The 22765-nt window shown below is 38.5% G+C and overlaps 1 protein-coding gene across 1 annotated transcript; it reads right to left on the reverse strand.

Annotated features, from left to right (window-relative positions):
• Positions 1 to 306: 306 nt before the first annotated feature.
• Positions 307 to 17530, reverse strand: IL1RL1 (interleukin 1 receptor like 1). Its single transcript, XM_053970789.1, has 11 exons — positions 17451 to 17530; positions 16549 to 16624; positions 14167 to 14368; positions 13726 to 13894; positions 13483 to 13645; positions 11297 to 11365; positions 9313 to 9445; positions 9057 to 9214; positions 4969 to 5112; positions 2849 to 3007; positions 307 to 982 (listed from the first exon to the last, which is right to left on the reverse strand). The coding sequence occupies exons 1-11, from the start codon at positions 17451 to 17453 to the stop codon at positions 636 to 638; spliced, it is 1623 nt and encodes a 540-aa protein (XP_053826764.1). The 5' UTR covers positions 17454 to 17530; the 3' UTR covers positions 307 to 635.
• Between the last annotated feature and the right edge of the window lie 5235 nt (positions 17531 to 22765).

The raw sequence follows: 22765 nt of genomic DNA on the forward strand, positions 1-22765 counted from the left end.
TTCCTGTAACAATGCATATTTTATTTTTATATATAGATATATCAGTGCATTTCTTTCCCTTAACACCGTATTCACACCAATCTCAAAAGACCCTTTAGTGAGGCATCCATACTAAGGAAAGATAAAATTTCAGCTTATGAGTATCACTATTGAATCAAAGAGGAATAAATGTCAGAAAATAAAAGTTAACAAAAGCAGAACATTGTATTTTCTAGTTGCAAAATACACATTATACTTTCTAATCAAATAATACAGAAGGCATTTATATTATATCAACTGCATTAGAAGGATGAAGTAAACCTGCAAGGTATTCAGTTATTCACAATCATAATTTTCTGTCATATATACAACTATATATAGAAAGAGTATAGGTACATTTGGTTTTCTGTTACATACAAAATTCTCCACAAAATCTAGAATTATTACTTTACAGAACTCTCATACCTATAAAATGTCCCCTCAGACTCCTGAACATCTTCTAACAATTTACCCCATCATTACTCAATTGAAGGACTGAAAAAAGTTCAAAAAACACAGCCAGACTTCCAGACTATATAGTCATGTACCTTCTGAAATGAAAGCAACTGTGGGCTTGTAATCCATCCTGATAGTGCAGCACTGTTCTCCAAGACTGTTCACCTGGTGTCAGCCAAGTGTGAGGGCCTGTGTGTCAGTGGCATATGGTACCTCACCTGTTTCCAGAACTTAGAATTGGGTGACTGTGGGTGCACCGTGTGCTCCTCTTTCCATTTGATGGTTCCTTGCTGCTTAATAATAAACCTAAGAGATTCCTGAAGCTTCCCATAAGTCCCAATTGTCTCCATTTCCAGAAGGATCACCTTTATGTCATTTTGAATGAGGGTATTGTATAAAGCAATGTGTTGATCGTAAGCATCTTCTTTAGAATTAACCAGCTGGTGTGTTAGCAGGATGATCAACCTTCTGCTCTTCTGCATCCTCTTCTCAATTGCACTGGCTGCATCTAGCAATGTACAAGAAAATGAAGAGACACTGATATTACTTTTAAAATTATTTTGAGTTTGGAAACTCCATTTTCATTGCTTTGTAACCAGAAATAATTTCTATCTCACTTCAGTCTGATACAGTTTGTTTATTTATTAGAGAAATACTTTATCCTCTAAACCCCTCAAAAAGACAAAAAAAAAAAACAACAACCAACCAAAGGCAGTGGAGCAGGGGGAGAAAAAAGCAAGAAGTCCAAAACAAAAAGCTTTCATTGCAAATGGATTTTTTGGTTGAAACATTAATATATTCACTTGCTTTTAAGTATTGTTAGGAATTTCTATTCCAGTGACCTAGAGTCAAGTTCAATAGATCTGACTGTATCAAAATTGTGTTTGATCAACAGTCTCCATGTAAGGAATTGTGTTGTACCAAGTTAATGCCTTAGAGATGATCTTGCAATACTTACCCATGAAAACTAGTCATTAGGAGACTTTTGGGTTACTTGCATCTAAGAGGCTTATTTCCAGGTGGGGTTAGAGTAAATTACAGTGAATTGTCCTGAGTTATAGTGTGATCATTTATACACTAGTCTGTGCATTGTGTTGGCCTTCACCCCGCAGGGGTAAATCCAGACTTTCAGGGCATTTGTGTGTCAGCACAACAGAAGGTGTTTGAATTTCCCACTGCCATGTTAGGGAGAGCTGATCAATGCTACTGTCACTGTAATGCTGGGCCAAAAGAGAGGAAGTGGGAGCCCAGCTGAGGATATTCAATGCACCAATTATTTAACAAACCAGCTGATTTGTGGATGCATCAGCCAGTTCCATATGTACCCTCTTTTCCTTTGCCGGGTGCTGCCAGACCACTGCAAGTGGTGTAAGTTTTTGCCATTGACAGTTTTGTGAGCTACTGTAGCTCCTTGTGCTAGATCTGGGAATGGTCTGGCTCAATAATTTTGCATCTTTTCTTTACCTTCATTTTCCCAAGGCCAGGCAGCCTTTTCACAACTTTTCAGAAGAGAAGGGTATCAAAGATCTCAGCCTCAGCTCAGGGCAGATGAATGACATCTGGCCCAATGCAGATGATTTCAGAAATGTGAAACAGAAAATGCACCAGCTTAGGCTTCATGCCTGCTCACCAACACAGAGAGAAGATCCAGTCTACAGAAGAACCAGAGCACAAGATAAACAGACAAGTCAGCTCTGGAGAAGAGCAGATAGCACCTAGGTGGCAGCAATCATATGCAATAATATAGAGGGTGTCTGGAAATTAGCACAGATTAATTAACATGATTTCATCCTGAAAGACAAGAAAGTAGGAAGAAAGCATACCAATTCTCTGATGAACTAATGCTGGGAATTGTGTGAAGGGAAAATAGAACATGTCAGTGAAAAGAAGCTGAACTTCTTGTGACTCTAACACCCTCATAAAAGGTTGAAAACTCCTGAGTGATAACAGCAAAAATGTTTCATCAGCTGAGCTTGTGGGTTTGGCTTTGGTTTCTCCTCTTCCTTGTCTTGTAGTCAGCCAAGCCAGCTCATGCACACTTTGGTTGTGGCTTTGTCCAGATAATGGCTGTGCAGAGTTAGACTTTCCAAAAAGTGTATGTTTAAAAGAGTCACGCTCAGGGTCATGTTTTCTGTGTAGTCCAAGATGATAAGAAGTCTGTGCCCCTTCCTTGTAGCTTGCTTTTCCTAGCACACTGGAAAGCAGAGAGTGCCCTTGTGACACCTGGCCTGAAAGAGCAGAGAGATGGCTGCTGAGGAGACGAGCTTCAAGGTCAGGAATGTACAGTGACCTCCTATACACCCAAAAGGGACTAGAATCACAATTTGCTCAAGCTTGACAAGTAACTCAGTGCATTACCAGATCTGAAACTTACCTTCTCCAGGATATATATCTCTCCCATAAATACACAATGTATATCCACATTTATTTTCCAGAATATCTGGCATGATTTGGTAAACAAAATATTCCACAAAATTAGCTTCACTGTCGTGGTTTTTGGGGTAGATAACATATGCATCATATATCTTTCCATCTATAAGGCAAAACAAGAGGAAGGAGTATTGTGTTAATGTGAATTAGAGCTATCTATTGCAAAAAGTAGGAGAGAAATAAAAATATCAGTCACTGAAGATCTAAGAAGCGGTTCCGGCCAATCTGAACAATGTATATCAACTGGTACATGTTTGGAAACTAAAGACTGTGCATATTTGGTGTATTCCATGCTCAATTGTTTTGTCCTGTGTGTTTGTAGCTTTGGAGAGCCTGGCCTTTGTACTGTGAAGGCTGTATTCCAAAGTATATGCAGTAAGATTTCAACTGATTGATGCATATTAGCATGATATAGCGATGAAGCTCAGCATTTGTTATTTCAATGATACAATTTGCTACTAACAGGCTTTGTATCTCAGCACAAGATATTCCATTTAAATTCTTTCATCTTGAAGATTTTATTCATCATTCCTACAGCATATCATACTCCTGACCGAAAATCCCATTTCTTAGGAAACAATCTTCCAATCAGAACCAAATACAAATCAAGTATTTATTTCATTCCTTGCTTCATTCATCTAAATTAAGTTTTCCATTACAGCATTTTTATTCTAATCACAAACATTTCTTTCTTTCTGGTGGAAATGGCCATGTCCTTTCTTTTGTTGCTGAGGTTCTTGCTCAAACCATTCTAACAATAGATCCTATGAGGAGCAGCTGAGGGAGCTGGGGTTATCTAGTCTGGAGAAGAGAAGGCTCAGGTTTGAGCCTATTGCTCTCCATAAAGACCCAAAAGGAGATTGTAGCCAGGCAGGGATTAGCCTCTTCTCCGAGGCAAGCAGTGACAGGACAAGAGGACACAGTGCTAAACTGGACCAGGGGAGGTTTAGGTTGGATGTTAGGAAGAATTTCTCCATAGAAAGAACAATTAGGCATTGGAATGGGCTGCCTAGGATGGTGTTGGAGTCACCATCCCTGGAGGTGTTTAAGGAAAGGTTGGAAATGGCACTGAATGCCATGGTGTAGCTGACATGGTGCTCGGTCACAGATTGGACTCGGTGATCGCAGAGGTCCTCATTGATTCTGTGAATCTGTGATTTTGTGATTCTGCAATAATAATGAAATGTCCATTTCCAGAGTCTAATTAATTTCATCATAAAATATACTTACATGGAAACTGTCCTAAAAAGCATACTTCTTTCCTCTTTAATGAGAAGTAACTAGATCAGCTGTAGATATCTACCATGAACACATCTGTGGTAAGAGTCAGCTTCAGATTTAAAAATCATCCATTTAGCTGGATTTGGTCTCTTAAAAACATGTACCTCCTGATGTCATTAGGCACTGTCTGCCCTTCAGCTGCCCCCTGCAAAGGGGTTCAGTCTCACTGAAGCCCTAAAGCAGTCCCAGCAGCACCGGCTGCTTATGGTTAGACAGCTGGACCCAGCCACAGGTTTCATGTCTAAGATGCAAACTTGCATGCATAAATGCATGTGTTGCATGTTTCATTTCATACAACTAAATGTAGATGTCTGAATCTTGAGCTGAAACCAACCAGTAAAGTTGCTTTATGTATTCCTCCAGAAACATCTTTCACACTATTGGTATCTTTCTTTTTGGCCTACAAAAACTGTTTTGCTCTAATATATGCTTTTAACACATTAGTTATCATGTCTTTGCATTAGAGAGCACATAACAAGTAGAGTTAATAGCACTGTAAATCAGATTTTCAATGTCATTCAGTATTTTATGGCAAATACTTCCATTAAAAAAACTACAAAACTGGGACTAAATCTCTCTTTTATATAATTCAGTGCTACAAAACCCAGGAAACAAGGGAATATAAAGCACTTGCAGAGCTATGTATGACATCTCTTTACTAAAAGTGTAAGAAAGAGAAGAATCAGGCTCAGGTGTCATGGGTTAGCAGCTACCAAATAAATTACTTTCTTTATGATTTGCCGTTTTCCTTTTTTTAAACTTTCTTTCTCAAATCTTACTTACCATCCTTGACTGAGTGAGGCTGGAATATCTCCCGATACAACAGGACAATATCAACTCGGAAGGACTGGTAAAGGATAACTGAGAGTGCAATTGCACCTAGCAAAACTAGAGATCCTGTGATCAGGAGGACATTAGGAAGAACCTCTGCAAAGTAGAGGAATAAATATATTGTTAGCCACAGAGAAGTTAACCTGTGTGCTGGAGCTTTAGGCTCATATCCTTACTTCTGTTACTGCTTTCAGGAGCTCAAAACAGAGATGAGAAAGTTTCTTCCTTTCCCAGCTGGCATAGCCAACACATAGACCTCTAAACTAGAAGCATATAATGCAGTATATAATTAAATATTCACTTTGTTGAATCCAGATCTATTTATGCTAAAAGCATAAATGATGTTTAAGTACCTTGTAACTTTTAAAAACTGGTAATAACACAACCATTTTGTGAGACATCTAAGCCTACGCATGAAAATCCACAAAAGGACAGATGGAGGCTTCTGGCATGATTGCACAAATAGGATACTAAGAGCATGTGCAAGTAATGAAATCTGCAAGATAAGAACTAAGATAGCACTAGACAAGCAGGAAAACAGAACATGTCCTGGTCACAGAAATAAAATAAACAATGCTGAAGTCAGATGACGTTCTCTCCTGCCTTTTCCTTTCAAGAGGGTCAAGGAGCATGTAATAGCAATGATGAGTAAGAAAAATTGGGGTAGAAAGGAGCCACCCACTTCAGTTCCAATTTCTGTCATGGAAGAGCCCTACAATCTGTCCACCTTTACCTCAGAGATGAAGATTTATCAAGGATAGATAAAGTCTAGATATATGGAAAACTTTTTTTACATTGAGGGTGGTAAAACACTGAAACAGATTGCCCAGAAAAAACTGTGGATGCCCCATCCCTGGAAGTGTTCCAGAATAGCTTGGATGCTGAGAGATTAGGTCTAGTGGAGGGTGTGCCTGAGAAATTCTGCTGAAAAGGTATAGAAATGAAGAGTTTACAAATACATTTCCCCTTTCCTCTGGAAAGCGTAAATGTGAGGTAAATTCAACAAGAATTCACACTCTTAACATTTCTTTCTTTGGCATTTAAAGGGAAAATAAACGTTAGGTTTGTGATGAAGTTTACCTCACCAGAACTAGAGCAGGAGGAAACACCTTCTAATAAGACTAGGCAAGAAAACAACCAGTTCTTTCTAAAGTGAAGTTTGGTCATATTTTTAACTGTTTCACATGATGCCTATGAAGGAACTTCATCCTTGTTGATCCCTTCAAATTTTAGTATTTGATCCATTTTCCTGGTCAATACACACAGACAAAGTAAGGAAACCCCTTTCACTGCCTGGAGGGGCACCATGTTGTTTCTTACTGATACATTTGCTGACAATGTGCTCATGATAACATTACAATTACTGGTGTATTGCATTAAGTCTCTATAAACATCTAGAAAATAAATAGGTTCCAGTATCAACTTTTGCAATTATGAACCTAAAAAATGCTGTTTATATTTGCACTGATTAGACCAAGGCTGGAAAAGAAGTGATGTGCTCATGCAGTTTGTAATGTGTAAGATGAGACCCCCACAGAGGTGTCTTCCTGGAAGAGCAGGTTCAATTTCCAGTAATGCTGGATTAGCCTCTTCTTTCTTTGGAATTAACTAATGAACATTCACTAATTTAATTCACTAGTGAACATTCAGCACAGTGGGGGCAAATGCCACAAGCCCCTTTGACTTAACTGCATCATTTAGCAGCTGAGTTCATGAGTAAGCCATGTTCTATTTATATTCAAGAGCAATGGGAATACAGAACTATCAGCTCACAAGGACTAATATTGGAAAGGCCAGAGAAAACATGTCAGAAAGCAACTTTTGAAGGAGTTCCGGACAAACTCCAGAAGAGCAGCAGTTTTTTCTATCTTCTCTGGCATCTAAGGTGGATGCACTTACATACAGTGAAGGCAGAGATCTGGGTCTAGAGTTCCTGTTCACACCAGTCCACAAAATATGAGCCAAAAGGTTAGCTTTAGCTAACCTTAGCTTTGAGGAAGAGCAGAGATTATATTTTGGGCTGAACTTTATCTCTGCTTTGAATGACTGTGTTAAAAAAAAAAAAAAAACCATTAACAGGATAGTGCGCTGTGAGAAACACTAAGGAGCAATCATATATTTGGATTTTTTTTTCCTATTAAATACAAACATACAAACAAAACAAAAAAAGGAGTGTGCACATCTTTATTACACATTTACAAGATGAGAGGCACAAATGAATCCTATAGCATTTTCACTATTCTGAGAAACAAGAGGCATTGCTTTAACATAAATGTTGCTGAGCTGTGTGAGCTTCTGGACATAGCATTGCTGACACCAACAGTGCTGAGGGGCAGAGGCAGACACCTTGTCAACAGCAGCAAGAAGGACAAGAACATAAAAAAGGTAGCAGTGAAAGCAGGGTCACAGCCAAGAGCTTTTATGATCATTTACTGAAGACCTATGAATAAAAAACAAAATAAGACTTGTCTATAACAAAATTTAGGCTCAATGACTCATGGGATGAATACAGGATATGCTATATGTTCTCCTTCATCTAGTCTGTAATATGGGGTCAACAAGGGACTTGTATTAACAAACTAGTGAGCAGAAACTGTTACTCAGTTTCCTTCCCTCTCATTCCAAGTACACTCCCACACTCAGATACTTCAGTGCAGAGCTGGTGTGCTTCCAGCTTCCTGAGTGAAGCTGCACTCAAACTCACCTATCCAACCAAAACATCTCCTGCCATCTTCCTGCTGGGTGCTATTTTGCTGCTACAATTCACCTACATCTCTTCTAGTCTAGGCTACAGCAAGGAAATTTGTCTAGGTTTTGAATCCATGATCCTGTAGAAAGTCATGAGCAGTCGAGAATACAGCAGGACATGTACTGTGCACACCCTGTGATCACAGTACACTTGATTTTAGTCTTCCCACCTCTCTTTTATAGAAAACAAATCCCTGTTAAAAATCTTGACATTTACTTTCAAAGTCCTCGAGAAAAGAGAGTAGTTTTAGATTACATATTAGGAAGAAATTCTTTCCTGTGAGGGTGCTGAGGTACTGGAACAGGTTGCCCAGAGAAGCTGTGGATGCCCCATCCCTGTAAGTGTTCAAGGCCAGGCTGGATGGAGCTCTGAGCAACTTAGTCTAGTGAAAGGTGTCCCTGCCCTTGGCAGAGGGTTTGGAACTAAATGATCTTTAAGGTTCCTTCCAAACCCAAACCATTCTATGATGCCATGATTCTTCGTGGTTTAGCATATCTGAAGGGATGAAAAAGGAAACAATTGATCACAGCTGCTTCTTGAGCCTTCACAGACAAAATAGCATTTTCGGCCATAGGAATCTGATTCAGAGGTGTTGGCAACAGTGCTTAGGGATCTGGTTATCCCTATTAAAAAAAAAAAAAATCCTGTATGAGCTAAGGATTATCCCTATCCCCATCATTTACTGCCCTGGATTTTCCTTCTGTTTCATGTACTGCTAGAACCAGGAATTTTAAAACAAAACCAAGGGATAGCCTTTGAAGTGCTACTCACACCTCTGTGTGGTGCAGAGGGAACACAGTGACACTCAAAGATAAAGAGTGATTTTGAAGACGTGATTTGCATAACATTCAGTTCAAAAAGGGCACTACAGTTGATGCAGTATGTAAGGAAGGCAAACAAACTGGCAAACCAGCAGCTCAAACCCTTGTATTTAAAGTTTGCCCATTTTCTGCCACACTTGTACACTAAAGACAATAGTTTGATTTGTCACAGTGGAGAAATATCTTAGAAACAGGATATTCTTGTCACAGAGCTGAAATAGTCACGCTCTCCGTATTTCATCTCTTGCTGACACTGTTTGAATAATGTCCCACTCTCTCCCCAACCCCAAGAACAAGAACTCAGCCACGAGAATTTTTCAACTGGCTGGAACATGTAGGGAAGAAGCAGGCTGGTTTTGCTTCTTATTAACTGAAACTCTTTTACTGTCTGAAACAAATAATAAAATAAACTCACCAACATATTTCAAGGTAAGTGCAAATTGTAAAGAATCAAAATGAAAAAATCCTACCCTTAGATTGCACTTTGAGTTGTAACGTCACCGTGACTCTTGTGTTGTACATTGTGTTCAATGCTATACATGTGAAATTTGACTGCAGATCCTCCTCTTTTACTTCAGTAATATTCAAAGTGGTCTCTTCATAGTAGACTTGCTCATGTCCATCAAAACTAATAGAAAGAGAAAGAGAAAGAGATGGTACCATTGGTTTTAATGGCTAGCCACAGTTTGCATAGAAGAAAGATTATTCTGTGTTATATGCACTTACAAATGAGTTTCTTCATGAAATCTTGAAAAAACAAGGCTTTTCACTGGGATGTTATCCACATCCCACATGACAGCAGCCAGTGGCTGTTTCTTAATCCCCAGGCGAGCCTGACATCTCAGAGACAAAGAAGCACCTAATCAAGATACAGAAATGTAAACATTCCTTGATGAAAAACAAAATTGTATTTTCCTCAAAGCATCTTTTTCTACAAATCTTCATACAACTTGTGAGTTTTGTCACAACAATTTTGACATATTTTTCAGAACTACTGCTGACAAACTGATACATAGAAGAGACAAAAAGAAATATTAACAGGAATTTTTCAGCAAATGATCTAATAACATGCCAAGGATTACAAAAGGAATTATTTATATTTGTTATGATGAAGGCAATGTACCCTTTACTTGTGATGCTTGACACATATAATCAGCTAGTGAGGAACATAGAATGGATGTGATGGTTGACACACAAATGTACACAGAAATAATCTAATTAAATTTCAGTATATATTATTTTGCATAAGACTTGTGTGCAGCCTTATCTTGGATTTTATTCAAGCTGGACAAAAGTAAAGTAAGCCAGTCCAAGCAAAACTAAAATAGGAAATTACTTTTATTAAATATTTCCCATGAGGGAATATTTACTCCAAAGTAAGGGTCACCATTGCAGCGAAAGAAAGTAGCATTTAAGCATGTTAAATTGTTTCCACTTAAGTCTGCATCTAAGCAGGTCTTAGATAAGATTATTAAATCTTATGGTTAGATCACGAACTGGTATTAGGGAGCATGGAGAAATCCCTTCATTTTCGCAAAGAGGAGACAATAGAACCAGCACAGCAATGGGGTTTCAAATGTAAAATGAATTTTCTCTGTGTAAGCACTGCCACAGTGATAGGCAGAGCCCACAGCGCAGTAGGCACTGACCATCTTACTAGAGAAAGCTTGTCCTCAAGCTTTCTGAACAACAAAACAACTGGGGAAAGAGGAATAAAAGAATGTGAATGTCGGTCAACTGACAAGTCTCTGATCCCCAGCACGTGGCACAGAGAGGGCTGTGGACCCCAGCAGTATCTGCTGCCAGATCAGTCCTGTTGTAGGACAGAGGCAGAGGAGCGGTAGGTACAAACCCTTCTCCCACTGGCCCAGCTTCACCCCACTTGCCCTGACAGATAGGCATCCTGGATTACATATTTAGATTTCAGATGGGTTTAGTCTCTTTCTGGAGAGCTCCACCTTTCTCCACTGACTGCAGACAAATCCCAGACAACTGTCACTCCTACCAGGAGCACCTTGTCCTGATGGTGTGAGTTACCCAGGATTAATTTGAGTCCCTGAGAACATCAATAGCCCTGGGAGCCGGGAGCAAGCTCTACATCATGGGCTGTCCATCTGGCTCTGTCTAAATCCACTGCTGGGTCCTGTCCTTCAGCCCTCCCAGTATCTTCCACCCAGGCTGGTCTGATCACTGCTAGCCAACATGGATATGAGACAGGCAGTGCTCCTCAGCCTCAGAGCCAGCAACCAGTTCCTTGTGATCTTTCATTCCTCAACAGAGACACAGGCACTGTCTTCACATGGGGACTGAAAGTAGTAAGGAGTAGCTCTAGCCACAAGAATAGTCCATCCTTCCTTCTTAGGGGTACCATCAAGCAGTTTTGAGAGAATTAGCCACAGCCCTCTTTGAAGTGGGTGGAAGCTGTCACCTTTCAGCTGAGATGCAATGATTCACTCTGTGAATAACCCTAGTCTATCCCAGTGAGAGTAGAACTAGCTTTTTAAAGCTTCTTAAACTTCACTTAATGCCTAAATAACTCATCAGTTATATCTAACTTCACACCCTTGCGCCTGGAGGGGATTAAGTCTGGTAAATACTATGGTGCAAAACTGTGACAAAAAGTTCTATCATTACATCTTCTTGAAAATACCCATGTTTACTGGACCATTACAAAATTTTAATTTAAAAACAAATTGAAATTTGTACTCACCAAGCTCTGCCTCTACTACATCATTATTCTTTGGAAATATGATTTGAGGCGGTAGAGGTGAGTATTTCACTTTAGAAATTAAAGAGGTAAAGAAAGCATGCATTAACAAGCTGTGAAAATGCATTTTGTAATATAAGGCTTGTAATCTGTACAATTAATATTTTATGATCACAAAACAGAATTGCAAACTAACAGTCTTTCACATACCTGTTGGGATCATCTGGTTTTATTTCTACAACCAAATATCTCTGGGGAGTATGTACATATTAATAGTTCCAGTATCTTCTCCCCATCTATTTAACTTTTACCTTTGTACATAGAAAGTAAGGAAAAAAATTAGGTTTTGAAGTACTGTTTTAGCTGCTGAGTGGGGGAAAAAAAGCAAATGCTGTTATAGGCTTGTGTGTTTTCTCCACTGTTCTGGGGTTTTATTAAGAGACATTTGAGAAATTACTCATATCAATTATATGAAATAGCTAATATGTAATTTATGAAGTATCTGAACTCCAAACATATTGCTTTCTAACCCTTTCTTCATTAAGCTTTTCCATCTCAAGGCACCTCTGTGAAACATGTATTTCCCAAAAAATTCTCTAGGAACACATTTCGGTCCCTGTTTCCCAGACTGACTGGATATGATAAGATAGAAGTCAGGAGAAAGCCAGTAGCTTCCCAGCTATCTGACTATGCTAAGTTCTTAGCTGCCAGCAGTCAGAGGCAGAAACTCCTCTGGATCAGCGTGGATCTGCAAGGTAACAGGAATGTATATCACAACTCTCTAATATTAACAAAACAGAACTGCTCCAATCTTCAGCATACTAATTTTAAGGTCTGATAAAAACTCAAAGTTGTCATTAAGTACTTTGAATTTAGCAAAACCTGGAGCAGACATGCCAGACTCAGCCCAGATTTCACAGTTATGTTGTGATCTCTTCTTTCTGCAATGATTTCAAAAGAAAGTTAGATGAATTTTAAGATCTGTCTGGATGTAATAAAGGCTTTTGTAAATTTGAATGCCTTGGGCCAAATAAAACCCAGAAATTTTTGTTGTAACCCAGGAAGTACATTCAAACAAAAATTGTTAGACAGAGAAGTATCATGGAAAGCATGATCGTGATCATGTACAGCAACAGGTAGAAAAGGAGGAAAAACACATTTCCCAGCTGCTGAACTAGGTCTCTGCTCAGTCTGTCCTGCTCAGAATAATCAGAATGAGCTCTGCTACTGACATCTGGGCACAGCAGCAAAAGCTCCATTCAGGGCTCCTGCATTCTGCCCACAAGCTGTGTGCCTCCCCAGAGCAAAAAGGCCTGATAGTCACTTTGCAAATGGACGTTTTTTAAAAAAACCAAACAAACAAACTAAACAGCAACAAAACAACCACATGAGCCAAATTCAAGCCCTCCACCACCCCCCAAGAAAAGGTCTTTTTGACTATTTTTCTACTGATCTGATTGCAGAAATGAAGATGCATTTTGAAGTTTTGTGAGTTGATGCAATCTGAAACTGTAAATTTCTGTGTGCCGTTTCCTGAATGCTATCCAAATACAAAGCCTCCTTGAGGAGAATGCATCCTAGAGGCAACCCAAAGTCCACACATCTCAGTCATATTGGGTATGTTCAAAATCACAGAGACATAGTAATCACTGAGATCCATCCATTTTCTATTTCTATATATACCTTGTTCATTTTGTCTCGTTCAAGACTAATTTAAAAGTTTTTTCAGTCCTACTATCACATGAATGTTAGATGGTTGAGGTGGACCAAGAGGCATTAAGCTGTAGGCCATCAGTGCGTGACTGATTTAGTGATCACCAGACAATCCTCACTAGACACAGATTTTGCTGCCCTCAAAAAATAGAAAGCAGAGCATTGTGGCATTCCACTGAGGAGATCCTTAATCTCAGAAATGTGCTACCAGAGAACTCTATCAACCACAGCACCTAACCAGAGATATCAGAATCTTTTAAACAAAAAACTGAATGAGACCAGATCTGACTTTACCTCATCTGCTCTATGTGGGTGACCATCCACAAAATTAATCTAATAAAGCTGATGTAAATCTTAACTATGATGAAACAAACCAACCAAAACGCTTTCTCTTTTTAACGTATGAAAGGAGATTCCTTTGCTCTAAGTTGACATTAGTCTTTTAATCTTAGCAAGCTACAGAATTACTGTCTTACCCCCACTTATGAAAATTCTTGTTGCTGATACATTAAACACATTTCCTTTATGGGTATAAATGAATTGACAAGTATAATAACCATCATCCTCCCTTCTTGGATTCTCAATATAAATATATTTCTCTTTCTTGAAGTATCTCTGTCCCTGAAGAGGTTTGCAGTCCTGGAAAAGAAAAATGTGTTTGGTCGCAAAGAGCTTTTCAGTATTCTGACCTACAGTGGCACTATCAGGGTTTTATTTACCTTATACCACTGGACAATAGTAGCATTCTTATAGTTATCAATAGTAGGACAAACAATTCTTCCTCTTCCAGTGTCATTTGGGTAACGAATCTGACTTGGGAAACATTCTCCTGGCTTGTATGAATGCACGTGCACACTCACGTTGTATGACTTTGTGCGATTACTTGAACTTTAAAAATGGAATAAAGTATGTCAGTTAGTGATTGCATTTTTACATGGAATATATCAGTGTTTATAATAAATGGGTGTCATTCTATAAACATGTGGATGATTATTGTATTTCAGTTGCAGCTTGGTTTTAATGATCTGCCATAAAAATAGCAATTGCAGGGTGAAAACTTATGGAAAAAAGTCATCATGTCCAAAAATTAAAATTAGAATATATTATCAAAATATATATTCTTGCCAGTCTTACACTTCCAGTTTCCATGCGACACTTACAAATGTGTTACACAAGTGTAGTTTCCAGAATCCTCTCTAGAAGTTGGCAGAAACCAAAGAAATCTTTCTGTGGAAAATACTCGTGATCCATCCTCTTCCACAGGAATTATTTTATGAGTATCCATGCAATACCAGGTGATTTTCACAGATGAATTCCACTTGGGACATTTTATAACTAAAGCCTCACCTTCCATAGGATCAACTGCAAATGAACAAGAGATTAAAATCTCAGATAAATTAAACCTTTGTCTGCTGAGAACTTGGCATTCCTGGATCAGCAGGCCAGTCATGTCCCTCTACCCTCCTTGAGCTTTCAGAGATGATACATTGCAAGCTTATTTTCACTAGATTGTTTTTCAATAAAAATTTTGTTTACCTTGAGTTATTAAGCCATTTGTTTACAAAAACAGTAACTAGTGTGGGGGGCACAAATAAACAAATGAACAAATAAACAAATCCCTAGGTTCTAAGTGGACATACAGTAAAAAACAAGAGGACTTAACTGAAAAAATAGTGATTTTTTACAATGAGCTTATTATGCAAATCTTTGCCTAAAATACTGCTTTTAATTAAAAAAAAAATTAAAGAAAAATGCTGGCTTTAACGTAGTTATCTTTCAGTATAGTGAATATTTATTTATGCAATGCGTAAGTGCTTTTTTCCTGCCTTTTTAATACTGAGAAATGAAATTGATTTTTTTTTTTCTGGAAGAAAGAAATCACAGAAGAAGGAAGTCTGTAGATTAGATCTTTAGGAAATATAAAATAAAATAAAACCACAAAAAAAACAGCTTCTCTCTGAAGTTCATGAAAATGGGGTGAGGAAAAATGAAAGCAATGTGATAGCCTGAAAGGAAGAATCTGATGAGAAAGTGGAAAGGTGAAAACATACAGAAATAACTAAGAAAAATAAGAAGCTTAGAAAAATAAACTACATGTGCTCACACATAAGAAAATCTGGGAGTAAGACACTATTTTTTTTTTTTTTAGCTGAATATACTTCTACTTTTGAATACTGAAATTGGCCCAAAGAAACTACAATCAAGCAATTTTGACAAATACTTAAGTGCTCAGGTACCTGAATATTGTACTGGCCACTGAAAACAAACATTAATTTTAGAGTTAAATTTCATTCTGAGAAGAAAAAGATGGGAGTATGAGCAAGGATGGTGACAGAACAAAGATTGAGATAGATTGGCAGAGGAGCTGCAATAGATAAGGGAGTGTGAAAATGAGAGTAGATAACCAAACAGGTCACCAAAACAGACAGTGTCTATCAAAAATTATACTTTGCAGTGGTGGCTTTAGACATGTAGATGCACAAATCAGGAGCTGAGAGTCTCTACATGATGAACACTTCTGCCCTGGTTCTTTCTAAAGAAGTGGTCCATCTCCACTGATATTGTCATCTGGCTTATTAATTGGGGGCTCCTAAATTAGCCAGGTATGAGTATGAGTAACCCCAACCACATCATTTTAAAAATTTTCCCACCCACTACACTTGCAAAGACACTGGGACATATCAGGGGATCAGAAAAGGCAACATTGCTCCATCAAAGTGGAACACATTGGAAATACAGATTTCTTTGAGGAAAAATAGTGTGGAGAGGGAAGACTGAAAAAGGAAGGCCTCATCTAAACTCAATGACATCTGTGAAAATCATTTCAGCAAATTCTTCAGCACAATTTGGCATCTTAATAAATCTAATTTGCTTGAACCTTAGCATTCCTATTGTAAAAGTGACAATATGGAGAAATATTTAGAGATCATATCTTAGACAATTTTTCAGACAAATGAGCATCTCAGCTCGAGAATAGAAGTACGCAAGTGCTGTGCAGCACTGTGTCACTGGTCAGCATTGTATAGCTGAGTCAGTAGAGCTGGCCCATCAGAAATAGTTTACTGCTCTGGGCATTCCCCCTGTGCAGGGAAACATTATTTTACACTGCATTTTTCAATTAACACCCCCAAATTCAGGACATTAAAGAGCATTTCTATGGAAGACAGCACCCATTTACACCCCTGATTCAGCAGGGTGCACATGCATACGCGCTGCTCAGTGCAATTAAAGCATGCTCTTGGAGTTTGTGCCCAGCTGGAACCTGGAGCACCAGCTACTCTCAAATTCTTTCAAGAAGACCCTTTTCTTTCTGCTTGCAGAGGTGCCAAGTGGCAGAAGTTGAACCTAGACTTACTGCTACAGAAATGGACAGTGTTTGGTGCATTTTAATATACATTAAAAGCTAGATTTTAAGTTGTGATTTCTGGCTTGAGGTGAACTCACTATCTTTAGGCTTAAAAATAAACCCACCAATTTGGAAACAGCCTACAGATTTGTAGAGAACAAACCTTATCAGAAAGTATTTTTAAAACGTGACTTACATGTTTCAGATGTCATAGAAACCGAGAGGAAGGTAGACAGGAGGATCAAATCTATATGCCCCATCATATTTCTAAACTAAGAAGAAAAACATTGATATCTTACTCTGGCTGCATCAGCAATGCTGTATCAATGCACATCAGAGAATTAAACAGAAAATGGTATCATGCAGTGATAAACTGTATCATGTGAGCTGCTCTGTAAAGTGTGTGCACATAGCAGTGGTTTTGCAGCTTTGAGGTGATGTTATTTGTTCCATCATCATTGAAACTACAGTTACGACTTAGTTTAGTGGGAGTCAGGAAACTACTCTCTCATGATGCTCCTCAGGCAGAAGCCTCTTTCAACTTGCTTGCTTTATTTTTTAAGGAAGACATTGGCATTCTCTTCACAGTCAAGTGCAGAGAAACTGTATCCCAACTTAGAAAAGGACAGATCCTGGGTTTGAAAATGTATACTCTGGTTCTGAATTAAGGTTACATCCAATCAATTGCTTAGATGCAAAATACTTTTTAAATGTCTTTTTATGAAAGAGAAGTTATCTTCAGTGACAGCTTCTCTAGGTAAGTGTTAGGCAGTAAGATCAAAACCAGGTGAGTGTCATAAACAATGCTAAGCTGAAGAAATGGACTGGAAAGGTTGGTAAAGGAACATAATATAAACTTAGCTAACAGCAGCAGGGCAGGTGTTGTATCCCACTGATATTTTCACTTGTGTCTAACTGATACGCATCAGCTGTAATTCACGCCTCATGATGTGGCTCAAGAACTCTCCAGCAAACCACTTTATTTAAAAAACCTGACCGTTTGATCATGGGCATTAAGCTGACCTAATCCAGGAATATGTCAGAAGACAGCAGGCATGCAATCCAGCTACACTACATTGCTGTAAGCATTCTACTTACCATGAAAAAGCCTTGAATGCAGTTCTTCACTGCAGATCACAGAGCAGTGGGTTCTATTGTCGTGTATGAGTAAGCAGCAGTCACAGAGTCCTACAGACAGTAGACAAGTTGTTTTTGAGAGAAATCAAGTCAGAAAGGAAATATAATTTATCTTGCAGATAGTGAGCACAAGGGGAGTAGTAAAAAACAGGCAAGAAATGTTAAGTACTGTCGTCACACTTACTGCAAGGAATTTTTATTTCAGTGCCAAAATCTTCCAGACTAAATAAACATTGACAGGACTTATCAAGTCCTATGTTTTTGCCAAGACTGAAATTCAAAGCAAACTCAGTTTTGAACTTTCAGAAGTATCATCAGCTTTGTATTGATATGGAAAGTTTCTTCTTTTAGAAGGTTTAATAATATCCAGAGGGTTATTCTTAACCTCTGAAAAAACAATAACAAAACTTAGTGTTCGAAGAGAAAAATGCAAGAATTTCATTGTAGGTATATTCACATTTCATTGCAAGGATATTCACAAATCACAGGAAAAATGAGGTTTAGACCAAAAAATGCAGCATCTCAGCATTAATGTCACAGCAAAACTGATGCCATGTCTTTTACAGGAAGTGAGTGACCAGTCAGGAGAAATATTATGTGTGAGAATCCACTTGCTTTCATTATTGCTGGAGAAAAGCAGCACATGTAAGTGCAAATCTATTGACTTCTTTAATTTTAAAGAAACCTTAGGCCAGCTGAACAGATTTTTAGAGGGTACCTTTCAACACTAATAACAAGAGTTTTGCCCTGGAAGGAATGAACAAGGTGGCCCAGAAGAGGGTTCATGAGTGACCTGGGACTGGACAGATCCTTAGGAGAAAAAGACGTCACAAAATGGCACAATGAAATTCACAACATGGGCACAGCAAAGTATTCAGCTTTGTTCATCATTTAGAGCATGAGGCTTGTTCCTAGAATCACTTCTAACACTAGCAGGGAGCAAAAATATCCAGAATATACCTACCTTCTCTACTGGGAGGCTTTTCCCACCAAGTCTTTGGTTTTGTTCCAGCAACTTATTTGCCCCTAACAAGATCTGCCAGCAGTTAGATTAACTGCCCTGTTATTTTTTAGAGCTATCTTGTTTAAGTGAGTGATACCTCAGCAAGATGACAAAAACTAAACTGATGAATTTTTAAAGAAAAATAATTTCATAGACTAAGTCTGGAGTCTTTCTGAAATGAAGGTTTTTTTCTCATTTGATATCTTATTTGTTAAGAGTTTATTAGGAGTTTAGCTACAAGTAATACCACTGTTGGAGACACTGGCAAGTCCCTTATTGCCAGTGCTATTGCAGCCCTAGAAATGGAAGGCTGCTGATTACCAGAAAATTGCAAGGAGACGTGCTTTCACCATTTTTTAAGATACAGCTTTGTCCAGGAATGGAGACAGCCAATTACTTGCTCTCACCAACTTTTCTAACAAGTGCCAGAATGATTCAGGAGTAAGAAATTCATAATTTCCTATCTCCATACTTGCCAGTTGTTGCAGTTAGCCTTCTGTTCACTGAAAAAATATCTTTGACAGACCTTACACATACTGGGCTACCAGCCTGCACCAAAAGAATGCAAAATATTTGAGCTGAGATGCTCCCCACCAAATTTGATGATTGCTTTATTGAATTTCCCTCCATTTCTAAGTTGCTGTGTACCAGCAGCAGTTCAAGTAGGGTACGGGTGTTGTGTGTGTGAATATGTACAATATAGAGGGCTCTAATAAAAGAGGAATGTTCCCTGAAAATTCAAAGAGCTCATGCAATTAAAAAAACAACATGGTTTTTTTGAATTTTCCAAAGTCAGCAGTAAACACCAAACTACCTCAATATGAACTCAAACAGAGGTTGCAGGTGTAGACAGAAAACAGCAAGAGAAGGACTGGTTCTGCAGTGCCTTACAGCTCCTTCCTATAGCTCCTTCCTATAGCTATGCGTGGTAGGAGTGTAAGCCTAAGCTCTATAAACAAAAACTTCAGTGTGGTGCTGAAAAAGCACCAAATTTTGGATTTGGGATAATTATCTGAGTAGGTCAAAGCCTGGTTCCTATTGATCCACTACCAAAGGAAGGTGAGAGAAGGGGGAACCCACTGTGTATATTGCAGAAGCAGTGGTCCATGGGGCTTAACTCCTTACTTCTCTGATGGTGACTGTGTTAGTATCATATTTCTGTTTTTCTTTCCAAAATTCTATTTTCCAACAAAATGTTTGTAATACTGTTTATATAAGTGACAAAATTACCTAGCATACTAACAAAACCTGGAAATAGAATTGCAATTTCTACCCAAAAAACTTAACAGACTTTACAATGTAAACATACCATGAAAGAGCAGTTTTGTGGAATTTTTTTTACAGATATATACATCCATACACCTTTTGGAAATTATTTTCATTCTTCTATCAAACCAGAAAATCCATTCTGACTGAAAATATCCTATTAAAATTGCAACAGTAAAGCTGAACTTTCCAAAACTAGCATTCACAAGAGTTAACAATTACACTAGTTAATGGCGTAGGTATAAAATTTAGGAATTTCAGTATTAAAGCATAGAACTTCTAGAATTGATACACACATTATTCTTAAAAATGTTTTTAAACAAAAAATACATAAATATGCTAAAGTCTGAAATATCAATTGCGGAGTAAAGATTTTCTGTGTCTTTGACTAATTAGTAAAAATATATACCAGGAAACTCATGGCAAAATCCATTTCTAAAGGCACTTCACTATAAGGTAAATTTTTATGTTAGTCACAACACTATTTGAACTGAAATAAACTTTCTTATCAAATACTTCTATTATTTCTGGTTAAATGACAATATAAAAATTTGACCTACCATTTGGAAAATTCAAAAAGCAGAGAAGTGGCTTGTTCTCTGTGGATGTGTCTTATCTTGTACCAGATATTACTGTGAGCTCTTTTAATCTGGTTTGGGCAGTTCCTATCTGTAGCAGCAAGATACACTGCTTTATTCTGAGACACCTCCCACTCAATAGAGCAGAACATGCAAATTACTGTAGCAATTTACTTTAAATACCTATAACAGCATCTCATAGTTCCAATTAATCAGATGTCTTTTACCACTAGCACAGGTTTCCCTCTATTGCAAATTATTCCTTTTTAGAAAAATTATAGTACAATAAATCTGCTAGCTGGGGAGCACAGAGAGGGGACACTCAGATGGCAGAAGGCACTTTGAAACAGATTTTGCTTGAAAACAAGTAACAGCTTTGCGTGGTCTAGTCAAGCAGCAGCTTCCTGAGAACAGCTTGAAAAGTCTCTGGAGAATCAGGAATGTTTTTTTATGAAGGAAACTGTTTCACTGAAGCTAAGCTGATCAAAGAAGGTGCTGAAAAACCAGTTATCTGCACCAACAGATAAATTAAGTCTGTGATGGAAAGCTTTTATCCTATGGTCATTTAAACTTTTGTTTCCCTTCCCTGCCAGTGTTGTGAATTCTCTCTGTTCCTTCCAGTGCTCCTGGGACTCTACTATCAGCACGCAACAACTCCACATCAATATACAAAGATGTAGCAATTATGTGCCAGTATGCAAAAACCTTATCTATGTCACACCCATGGTCTCCCCAGTTCTTGGTATTGCATTTCCTTTGAAGTGGTAAAAAAAGAAGCCAACCAACCTGCAACAATGAAATCTCAAAATGTTTTGATCAAACAATTTGGACTTCTACCTTCAAAAGCTCACAAATTACTCCCTGTTCGAGTTTGTGAGGTTTCATCAGAATCAAGGTCTTTCTCATTTCCTGACGTAAGAGACTTAGGTGAAAATTCTGGAGTAACCATCTGCATTCAGTGGTGGGTCCATTTTCATCTAGGGAAGGCTTAAATATATTCAGGTAAAGCTAACTTCAATTTTCTAGGCACATAAAAGGTTGTTCTATCACAAAGTCCACTGAAACTTAGATCAGAGATGCTTACTTATAGTGTTGCTCATACCTCAGAAGAGCCCTTAATCCTGTCGTCTGTTCCCCATGCCCAGCTTGTTCCCAGATCATGGTGCAGATGGGAAACTGAGTTCCTGGCTAAAGAGGATAGTTGCTAGCTGAGCAAAAGCCATTCTGTGGCTTTCACAAGAAACTAAAATCAATGCTGAATGCCTTGTAACTTAGGGCCCATCTTCTAAAACAAAATCCTACTGATAAGTTTATGGAAAAAAGAGCTTACAGAAATACGTCAAGAGATTTCTTTGAGGGGTTAATTGCTCCCTTGGCAGCCTGTATGCATAGCACTACAGCAAGCAAGGGAATCATCTGTTCTTGAAGCAAAGAGATCAAGAAGTAATGGCTTTGAACAGAAGCAGGGGATAGTTAAGCATGACTGCAGAAAAATCTTTTAAAATGCAATGTAGCGAAGCATTGGAAATTTGCTGGGAAACTAGTGGAGCTGCCACTCAGTGTTAAAGAACAATTTAGTATTGGTATCAAGATGAATGTAGCTGGTCCCACAGGTCCTTACAAGCACTAGGAGTCAATGATCCAGAGATTCAACCATCAGTGATTCAATGACTGTTTTGGCACAGCATGAGTGTATGAACTTAACTCAAATGTGTGGGCAAAATTACTCCTATGAAAAATATGCAAGCTAAAGCCACACATGATACAAAAACTGAAAACCCAGACTGAACGAAGTTACTGACATCTTAAGAGTTAGGAGTGCAAGCATGCAAGAGGAAAAACAATGAGATTGAAAAAGATAAAGTGCTAAGATAAAAAGCAGAGATAGGAAAACAGAAATTCAGCACCATCAGAGTTCACTTTGCTCCAAGAAGCAGTGCTTAGCCTAACAGCACATTAGCCTTGCTGCCTAATACCTGACTCTATTAGCCAGAAAACATTTGCTGGGTACAGTTTTTGCACCTTGCTTGCAGACTGTCAGTGGACACAGTAGAGAAACATTCAGACAGAAGTGACCCTACCAGGAAAGGTTTCATTATATGCATTTATTGAGGCTAACCCGGGGGGCTCTGATGGAATTGGCAAATGGTGGGATGGCAGGGGACGCTGTTGTTGGGTGTGCCCACACCTGTGTCAGGTCTAATGTGTTTTGGCTGGTGGGGATCCAGCCTGCTGAGGCTGCAGTGTTCTTCCTGTTCATCTGTGTCATGGTCCCCTTCTTGTGGGTAGCAAAGGCATCTCACATTTTGTGTAAAAGGGAAATGAGAAAGATTTTTCAAGGTTTGTAGTATTCTAATAGAGATGGACTGTTTCCAAGGAAAAGGTTTCCCCTGGCCTTTATCATTGATTGTGCAGCCCTAGTGCCACCC

This window comes from Vidua macroura, chromosome 2, assembly GCF_024509145.1.
Source record: "Vidua macroura isolate BioBank_ID:100142 chromosome 2, ASM2450914v1, whole genome shotgun sequence".
NCBI lineage: Eukaryota > Metazoa > Chordata > Aves > Passeriformes > Viduidae > Vidua > Vidua macroura.

Excerpts from the sequence above, each read along its gene's own strand:
- IL1RL1 (XM_053970789.1), bottom strand. Across the intron at positions 13,895-14,166 it reads TACACTTGTGTAACACATTT|TTCAAGTAATCGCACAAAGT; the intron begins GTAAGTGTCGCA and ends CCATTTTTAAAG. Across the intron at positions 5,113-9,056 it reads ACTCAAAGTGCAATCTAAGG|AGGTTCTTCCTAATGTCCTC; the intron begins GTAGGATTTTTT and ends TCTACTTTGCAG.